General features: G+C 45.5%; 1 protein-coding gene across 1 annotated transcript; it reads right to left on the minus strand.

The window, feature by feature from the left end:
- Positions 1–316: 316 nt before the first annotated feature.
- LOC307209042 (uncharacterized protein) lies at positions 317–8,761 on the minus strand (the record flags this gene model as incomplete). Its single annotated transcript, XM_079964133.1, has 4 exons — positions 317–983; positions 2,584–2,681; positions 4,690–4,787; positions 8,583–8,761. The coding sequence occupies 4 exons, from the start codon at positions 8,759–8,761 to the stop codon at positions 753–755; spliced, it is 606 nt and encodes a 201-aa protein (XP_079820259.1). The 3' UTR covers positions 317–752.
- Positions 8,762–10,258: the final 1,497 nt, after the last annotated feature.

Genomic DNA, 10,258 nt, shown 5'->3' on the forward strand with positions numbered 1-10,258 from the left:
TGATGGAGACAGGCACACCTCACCAGGAAGGACATTCCAAAACTGGGGCGCCATCACTGAAAAGGCCCTGTCACAGTTAAGCACCAACTGGGCAGCCTCTAGTGGTGGCAGCAGCACCAACAAGGCCTCACCTGACCATTGTAAAGTCCAAGGCGGTTGGTATTGGAGAAGGCACTCTTTGGAGTACTTGCGTCCTATATCTGTGGTATTACATGCCCCACCCTCAATGTCTATAAGCAATGAGAAATGCCCCAGTAGTTAGTACAGTTAGTAGAGTTTGGCTTCCTTTGGAAGGAGAGATTCACAGGAGACTTACTGCCTTTTTGTAATGTTTTATTTATTTACAAATATACAAAATATAGAACAGGTGGAAACAGTCTGCACACCCTCCAAGCAAGGAAATAATCCTGCTCCCTGCATACAAGATACCCAGAGAGAGAGAGAGAGAGATGATACCTGCGCTTTAAAAGTGTTAAATACAGCTGATTTAAAGGTGCTGGGAACCTTTGTGCTGAAGAACAGGATATGATTCTAATACAAGGAAGAAGGCACACTTATCACTGTGCTTTTGCCCTCATTGGAACGCTGGGATAAGTCAATGCAGAATACTCCCTGCATTTCTATCTAACTGAAAGGGCTAGAGACTCCTCTAAACATTTGGAGAAGTCGGAATGATCTCGGAGAAGGGGCCATGCCTCTGCAGGCCATGCTCTCTAGGGCTGATAGTAGCCCCTCTCCAGTTCCAGAATTAGTTATGCCGAACACACCTGCGCCCGTTTGTGGTTCAAAGAGCAATGGAAGTAGCGCCTTGGTCCTTCTGTTCCGTAAGGGTCACCAAGATCAGCAAGGCGCTTTGTGGCCAGAAGGTGGCTGGCTGTTCGCTGGTGCTGCTTCGCAAGACGGTGCATAGCACGCAGCAGTTGCCGCCGTTGAGATACTTGCTGCAGACACTGCGTCGTAGAAGGACGTCCCAGCCAGGGTACCTTGAAGGAGGCAGCAGAGCTTCAGGTGGTAGCCACAGACTGGGATCAGGCCTCCAAAAAGGGACAAGGGTGCTGACAGAGTCAGTCCAGGTATTTATTTATTCATCAACGTAATGAAAAGTCTATCAAACCTAGACCCTGGAAGACTGACAGCTCTTATAAAAAAGGTAAAGGTAAAGGACTTCTGGACTGTTAAGTCCAGTCAAAGGCAACTATGGGGTTGTGGCGCTCATCTCGCTTTCAGGCCGAGGGAGCTGGCATTTGAGGCAGACAGCTTTCCGGGTCATGTGTCTAGCAGGACTAAACCACTTCTGGTGCAACAGAACACCGTGACGGAAACCAGAGCACATAGAAACGCCATTTACCTTCCCTATTTATCTACTCGCACTGGTGTGCTTTTGAACTGCTAGGTTGGCAGGCGCTGGGACAGAGCAACGGGAGCTCACCCCATCACGGGGATTTGAACCGCCAACCTTCTGATCAGCAAGCCCAAGAGGCTCAGTGGTTTAGACCACAGCGCCACCCGCATCCCATTGGCATAAGCTCTTATGGGCTAAAGCACACTGCATCAGATGGAGGACTACAAGATGGAGAGATGTGGGTATTTATTCCCACTGTTCCTTCATTCATTCCCATTCATTCCCAGTGTTTAAAGCCTGTTCAGTTGCTCAGAATGGCAAAGTCAGCACAAGAAACCAGTTAAGAGAGAGAGGCCATTCACTCACAGTGGGGTGCAAACCAGGACTACGGCTGAGAGAAGTTAGGACAGGCTAGGCCTCAGAACAAAACATAAACTTTATATTTTTGTTATTGCTTTGTTAAAGGTAGAGGTAAAGAGACCCCTGACCATTAGGTCCAGTCGTGGCTGACTCTGGGGTTGCGGCACTCATCTTGCTTTATTGGCCGAGGGAGCCGGCGTACAGCTTCCGGGTCATGTGGCCAGCATGACTAAGCCACTTCTGGCGAACCAGAGCAGCGCACGGAAACGCCGTTTACCTTCCCGCCAGAGCGGTACCTATTTATCTACTTGCACTTTGACATGCTTTCAAACTGCTAGGTTGGCAGGAGCAGGGACCGAGCAACAGGAGCTCACCTTCTGATCAGCAAGTCCTAGGCTCTGTGGTTTCAATTGCTTTGTTATGTTTCCTTAAATTACTGTAAACTGCTCCGAGCACCAGAATAGCAACCGGAGGGTGGCATAAAAGGTTAAATCGCAGTTTAAAAAGCACCTGTGATGCTAGGTTCAATATTCCCGGTGTCTCTACCTCTGGGCAGAACTTGGAAATTCCCTTCTCTGAAACCCACAGGATTTCTCCTCACAGGCATCTGGTTGGCCACTGTGAGAACAGGATGCTGGACTGGATGGGCCATTGGCCTGATCCAGCACTGTTATTCTACTGTTTTTGAAGCCTGAAGAGCCGGTCAGAATAAAAACTACTGAGCAAAATGAACCAGTGTTCTGGCTCCTAACAGGTTAATAGATAGGTATCGAAGAAGGCTTTAAGACAGATATGAGAGGGGTAGCAGTGTGACAGTAAAATAATAGTTCTCAGACACATCTGGGTTTTCTGTAGGGTCTGGTCCCAAGCATCCCTCTCACCTGCTGAGAGAGTGAGCGGCCCTTCTTAGCTGCTGCAGCCTCACGCTGGCGTTTGGGTTCCTCGTGCAGGGCCATCCAGACCTCCTCAGCGCTCATATCTGTGGAGCAAGTGTGAATGTTGCTTAGAGACTCTTTTTATGTGGCAACAAGCAACTCATAAATCAAGAGCAATCAAATCAAAACACAAAACACTTTCGCCCCCCCCCAAGAGATAATTGGAATTAAAGGAGACTTTTCATGAGACAGGGACGCGGGTGGCGCTGTGGGTTAAACCACAGAGGCTAGGACTTGCTGATCAGAAGGTCGGCAGTTCAAATCCCCGCGACAGGGTGAGCTCCCGTTGTTTGGTCCCTGCTCCTGCCAACCTAGCAGTTTGAAAGCATGTCAAAGTGCAATATTAAAAACACAGAGGGTGCCTTCGCCAATGGCCCTCTGGAACCTGGGGCTCAAACTGCTCCTCATACATAGCAGCACGTTCTGGTGCTCTGTGCTAATTAACTCAAAACAAGGAACCACCTCATGGTTTGAAAACGGTTCACAGTCCCCACTTTATCATCAGGGATTCGGGGTTGCAGGGAGTTGAAGACCCATTTCTATTTCTGCAGCAAAGTCCCTGTCCTCTGTCAGGAGCTCGGCCTACACTCGAGTAGGACCCTGGCAGAGACACATGCCCGACTGGCATGTTCTCTCCCTCCTAGTTGATCGTTCGGGAGCTTCAAAAGCTTTCTTCAGCCCGAACATCACAGCAACCGATGCCAACAGACACCGGCACACTTAGGGATCCGCAGAGTCTTCGCAGCTTGCGTGACAGACCTCAGCAACTCAGCATTTTGGCTAATCTACTTTATTTACATATAAACACACATGGAACACTGCAACATGGCTCCCTCTCTCTCTAGCACCAGACAGCAAAGAGAAAAAGAACAAAGGACAATAGTCCCACTTCACGGAACACAGTAACACAAACATCCTGTCTCCTTCACTTCCCACTCTGTGGAGTCAAAACGTATACCGTCATGTGATAGACAACAACCCCATGACTGCAGTCATGGAGCAAGAATTCTAACATCCTCAGCTTCCTTGAGATGTCCAATCAGCACGAAAGGGGAGATTTTCAGCCAATGGGAATTCTTCTCACCCTTTGTGCTGATTGGAGACCATCACAGTGAAAGGAGAAGAGTCGACCACTGAGGATCGGCTCCTGGGGTCACTCTGGAGAAGACATGAGAAAAGAACACAGAGAAGTGGCTACTTCCTATGTTCCAAAGATAAGCATTTAGGGATACTGAAAACACAAGGTACTTCAGTTTGACTGATTATTTAATTTGTATACTACTCAATACATTAAAAATATCTCCAAGCAGTGTACAAAAGAACTGAAGCAACAACAGGCAACTTAACAAAATATTACAAAAAGACATGGTTGCACAGAAAAATGTGACATTAATACCAAGTTACTAACATATAAAAAATCAGTATCGGTTTATTTTTCCTTCTGACACACCCTCCCACTCAGCCTCTAGGTTCTCACTCAGGGTTCAAACAAATTCTCAGCCCACCCGCAAAAGTCTCGCAATGAGAAGAGTGCCTTGAAACAGCAGGCATCACCCTAGTCTCTCACTCTGGACTTGTGTTTTATGGGCAAGCCCAAGGTGAATGCTATTTCCTCAGGCTGCCCACAGCTGTGTCCCATTCATCTGCACTCCTCGCACCCAATTCGAGGTGTAGCAGGTTTGTTGAGTTTCCTAGAGGGTCCAAAGGATGGGTTTCAAGGGAATGGTGAAGTGCAATGGAACTTTAAGGAAAACACAACTTTAAGTAGCTCCAAAAGATTTGGAGCCCTCCAGACGATGTGCCCATATATGAGCACAGAAAATAGATCTAGCTGAAAGGCAACACGCGGAGATCAGCATAGATTTTTTGTGCTGTATCCCATCCTTATTATTGTTGTATAATATTGTTTCATAATCTTAGAAGGGAGAGTGACTGTGGGGCGGGGGGGAGGGGAGGTCTGTGAGTATTACTTCTGAATTTGCCACTATACTACCAGACTGGGATGAAGAGACAAAGTAGCCAAAAAGCTCCTATGAAGCAGCGTACGCTCACCTAAACCAGTCACCAGCAGGCGCTTCACCCGAGGGCTTACTGGCTGCTCCTTGGTAGGTGGACGCAGAAAGTAGGAGGCTCTCTCTGAGCCCAGCAGCCTGAGGAGAAAGATAACAAGAGGCCATGTTGTCCCTCCCTACTGGAAACACCTACCACCCGGGTTGAGTTTATTAGACTAGCTCCCTCCCAACAACAACCCATCCAAGTGTTGAAGGCTGGTGAACCTGGGCAATTGGGGCACTGCCCTACCAAACTCACTCTGCTCTCAGCCAGCTCTTGCCTGCCTGCCTTCTTAATTATAACCAGTCTTATGGGTGGCACTGCCCGGCAGATTCCTCCGTGTTGCCCCATGTAGATCTCAGCAGCGAGAAGGATGGGGCCAAAATTAGTTGGCTCCGCCTGTTATTGGCTCTAGCTCCACCTCCTGCTGTCTCCCTGTCTTCTGCTCTACCAGCCATCACTGCATCCAAACCATGATCAGAACCCCACATTTTAGATCAGGATTCATCATGTCCAGTCTGGGGCCTAGGCACTCATCTATGCTTGCCACATTGGTGTAGTTTAAAGGATGCCTGCTTCTTGGGAGAAAAGCTATGACAAACCTAGACAGCATCTTAAAAAGCAAAGACATCACCTTGCCAACAAAGGTCCGTATAGTAAAAGCTATGGTTTTCCCAGTAGTGATGTATGGAAGTGAGAGCTGGACCATAAAGAAGGCTGATCGCCAAAGAATTGATGCTTTTGAATTATGGTGCTGGAGGAGACTCTTGAGAGTCCCATGGACTGCAAGAAGAACAAACCTATCCATTCTTAAGGAAATCAGCCCTGAGTGCTCACTGGAAGGACAGATCCTGAAGCTGAGGCTCCAATACTTTGGCCACCTCATGAGAAGAGAAGACTCCCTGGAAAAGACCCTGATGTTGGGAAAGATGGAGGGCAGAAGGAGAATGGGACGACAGAGGACGAGATGGTTGGGCAGTGTTCTTGAAGCTACCAGCATGAATTTGACCAAACTGCGGGAGGCAGTGGAAGACAGGAGTGCCTGGCGTTCTCTGGTCCATGGGGTCACGAAGAGTCGGACACGACTAAACGACTAAACAACAACAACAACAATATATCCTCTAGATGCTGGTTTGATGATGATGATGATGACGATGACGATGACGATGATGATGATGATGATGATGATGATAATGATAATAATAATAATAATAATAATAATAATAATAATAATAATAATAATTTATTACTTATACCCCACCCATCTGGGTGGGTTTCCCCAGCCACTCTGGTTGGCTTCCAGCAAGAGATTAAAAATACATTAAAACATCAGTCATTAAAAACTTCCCTAAACAGGGCTGCCTTCAGATATCTTCTAAACATCAGATAGTTGTTTATTTCTTTGACATCTGATAGGAGGCATTCCACAGGGCCACGTTTGAGCCACGTTACCAGAGAGATGGCAATTTCAACCTGTTCATCATGGTTCTTGGAAGGTTATTTCCAGCAGGCCATTGGTCCTTTCTGTCCCCCAGGGATGTGTAAGAAAATACAACCCAGATCAGACCATCTAGCCCAATTTCCTGTTTCCCACATTGGCCAACTAGATGCCGATGTTTCAAAGTCCAATAGCAGTAACACTCTCCTGATTATGATCTCCAGCATTTGATATTAAAAGTTGTTGTTGTTGTTTAAAGTTTTGTACAAGTTGCATTGCAGTGCTAAAGCTAGTGATGCATTTTTAAAAAATAGATAAATTGTTTTCAAAAGGAGTGAAGGGAAGAGCACAATGCAGGAGAAATATAAAAATGTAGCTCTTAGAAGGGCAAACTCTACCCTTGAAATGTTTTATTGTTTGCATTTGTTATATATTACTCAAACATGCTTCCCTCTTTGTTGCAAATTTTCATAAGGCACTTTACTGGGTTTAAACAGGTCTGTTTCCTTGCAGATACAATATATTATTCATTCCAGTTTTTGATTAATGAGCTTCCCTTCGCTCCCCAACCTGCAAGCACCTCATTTTATAATTCATTGTACACCTATTTTTAGTGAAGTATTGCTGATTCGTAAAACCAGCCTCTTCTCAACCCACAACTGTGCACTTAAGCCAGTTGATATCAGTAGGACAACTCATGAGAAAGTGCATGAGGTTGGTGGGGCTTTTTGGGGCTTTTTTAGAGGTTGCATTTCATCTTAAGAACAGGTCTTCGAGGTGGCTAAGAAGAACAATTCCAAATAACAAACCCCATTTAAATTTTAAATAATCGATAACAGGGATAATAAAAACCTATTTATTATCTTAGTAGATCTATATATCTCCAAAGTTTCTTCTATCATAGAATTCAGCCCTGTTTAGGGAAGTTTTTAATGTTTGAAGTTTTATTCTTTATTTAATGTTCTGTTGAAAGCCGCCCAGAGTGGCTGGGGAAACCCAGCCAGATGGGTGGGGTAGAAATAATAAATTAGTAGTAGTAGTATTACTCATGAGGATTTGGGAGTGCAGCAACACCTTGAGCACCACAGGTTCCCCATCCCTTCTTAAAAGCAATGACATGTTCTCCAGAGTGCAACGTAGGAAGCCTAGCGTGCCTGGAAATTGTCCTCTCTAACCATAATCCATAACTTGAAAGGCCCTTCTGTCTGTCCCACCAATGTATGAAGCATGTTTGGATGGAACTCAGGAGAGGACCGCTCTCCCTCCGAGGTTCTGGAATGCTCCCAGGTTCTGGAATGCCTTGCCAAGGGAGGCCTATCTAATTCTGTCTCTAGTGCCCTCCCACAGGCAAATGAAGACATGTTTATTAGCCAGGCCTTTGACCATGATAAACCAGAAAGCGCTCTGTTCTTTTTTTGCTTTTTTGCATATAATTTTTATTAATTTTTCTGTTTACTCATTTTAAAATTCTTAAGATATCAATGACTTCCCTTTTTCTCTTTCCATGGTTCATTTTGCATATCATAAATCCCTGCATATTTTACAAAAACTGCACCATTCAGTATTCTATTATTGCATCCATCAAAATTTATTTACACTGTTAAATTTATCTTACTGCTCCAGCGTTTTCAGCTGTACACAATTATTTCCCATATTTTCAATAAACGTTTTCCAATCTTCTCTAAATATATGTTCTTCTTGTTCTCTTATTTTATGTTAAGTCTGCAAGCTGCACATATTCTGTCAACTTAAGTTGCCATTCTTCTTTAGTTGGGACCTCGCTCGTTTTCCATTTTTGGGCTAACAAAACATGGGCCACAGTAGTGGCATACATACTATAAATAACCTTTTCTGATACCTGGGAATTTCAGTCTGAATTATCCCCAGCAGAAAGGACTCTGGTTTTGGGGGGAAAGTAGGACACGGGTGGCGCTGAGGTGTAAACCACTGAGCCTTGGGCTTGCCGATCGGAAGGTCAATTGTTTGAATACCTGTGACGGGGTGAGCTCCCTTTGCTCGGTCCCAGCTCCTGCCAACCTAGCAGTTCGAAAGCACGTTCAAAGTGCAAGTAGATAAATAGGTACCACTCCAGCGGGAAGGTAAACGGCGTTTCTGTACGCTGCTCTGATTTCACCAGAAGCAGCTTAGTCCTGCTGGCCACATAACCCAGAAAAACTGTCTGTGGACAAACGCCGGCTCCCTCGGCCAGTAGAGCGAGATGAGCACCGCAACCCCAGAGTCGTCTGTGACTGGACTTTTCCTTTACCTTTTTACTCCCCCCCCCCCAATTCATTATGGATCATTTCCCAATTCTCTTTTACAAGTTCACCACATATGAAAGAACGTTCCCTCCATCAGATCAGCACTCTGCTCTGATTCCTGTCTCTGACAGGACCGTTCTGTGGGGCTTAGGGCTCTCCCAAACCCATGACCCAAGTGATAGGTCACTGCTCACCTGTGGAGATACTGTTGATAGTCTGGCAGGGGACTGCTTAGAGCTTCCTTCTTCTGAATCCTTTGCAGGTTCCATCTTCCAGACCCATTGGAGTCAGCCCACCTGTGAGAATCTTTGGCATGTCCTGAAGAACGGGGCCAGACATGGCCTGGATATGCCATCATAACCTGATAGAACATCACAGGGATAAAAGCAAAGATTGCACCTGAACTTATTCCTTTCTTCCTGAACTTCCCAGGGCCGGATTCTATCTCTTCCACTAGCTGTCCCCCTTCCCACTTTCTTCACACAAGAACAGCCCCTCATTTGCCTATTGGCCTTATGACTAACCTGCTGGATTCTGAGTTTAGGACCTGGTGTGCAGTCATGCAGCACTGTGGCATCCAAGTTCTTTAGGCTTCCTTGTTTGGGCTGTCACCATGGTGCTTTGCCTTCCACCTGCCTCACAAAAGGTAGAAACCAGAACGAAACCACTTCAACACAGGGAGTGAGGAAAGCGTAGGCTGCAATCCTATGTGTGAAATTTGGCTGCATGGCTTCTTCAATACTTTGCATGTTTACCTAAAAGAAAGTCACATTTAACCTAGTGGGACTTGCCTTAGAGTTTAAGCCTGTATAAAAAATTGGATGTGTTACAATGTGCCATTATTTGGGATTAAGTTACGTTGAATTTTTGGATATACATGAGTGAGAAACCAAGTATTGGCCTATGGGGTTGAAAATTAAGAATCCCATGGCTTCTCAAACACAGGCTGCAGACACACCATACATTTAAGACAGATTTAAAGCACATTTTTCTACTCAAAGCAACCTGGGAGGCATAGCAATCAAGGCTTTGTTCCCCTCCAGTCTACTTAAGAAGCTCAGCATATGAAGAGGCTAAGCTGGTTGCTCCATCTCAGCCGTATGGCTTTCACAAGCCATTATTGTGTTCCTATATCAGTAATTTAGGAATTTTCACCATTGTAACTAAGCCAAGTTTGACTCCCTTTGCAAATTTTTCTGAATGCTGTATGGAAAAGCACATGAATCTGACGTGTGGAGAGTTCATAAGTAAACCATTTTTAACTTACCGAAGGTGTAATATAGTGGTACCTCGGGTTACATACGCTTCAGGTTACATACGCTTCAGGTTACAGACTCTGCTAACCCAGAAATAGTGCTTCAGTTTAAGAACTTTGCTTCAGGTTGAGAACAGAAATCGTGCTCTGGCGGTGCAGTGGTAGCGGGAGGCCCCATTAGCTAAAGTGGTGCTTCAGGTTAAGGACAGTTTCAGGTTAAGGACAGACCTCCGGAAAGAATTAAGTACTTAACCCAAGGTACCACTGTATTTTTTCTGTGCCATAAGGCTCAGAAAAGGCTTTTTCTGTACCATAAGGCTCACCCAGAATGTGCAGAAGCAAACAAGTGCATGTTCACTGTACACAAGACAAGTTCTGCTGCATCAGATGAAAAGCCTGTCCAGTCACAGCAGCCAAATAGATGGCTATGGGAAGATTTTGCGCACATTTAACATAGCATCCAAAAAAGGGCTTCCTAATGCCTGTGCAACTTCTGCATTGCGCAAGCTTACATATTCCTTCTCTCAGAACCTTTCAGGGTTTTTTCCCCTACCCACACACTTCAACAGTTTATCTGTTGTTCATAACACCTTCTGCAGCTGTCACCCTCTGTAC

This window comes from Podarcis cretensis (assembly GCF_951804945.1).
Source record: "Podarcis cretensis genome assembly, chromosome: 2".
NCBI lineage: Eukaryota > Metazoa > Chordata > Lepidosauria > Squamata > Lacertidae > Podarcis > Podarcis cretensis.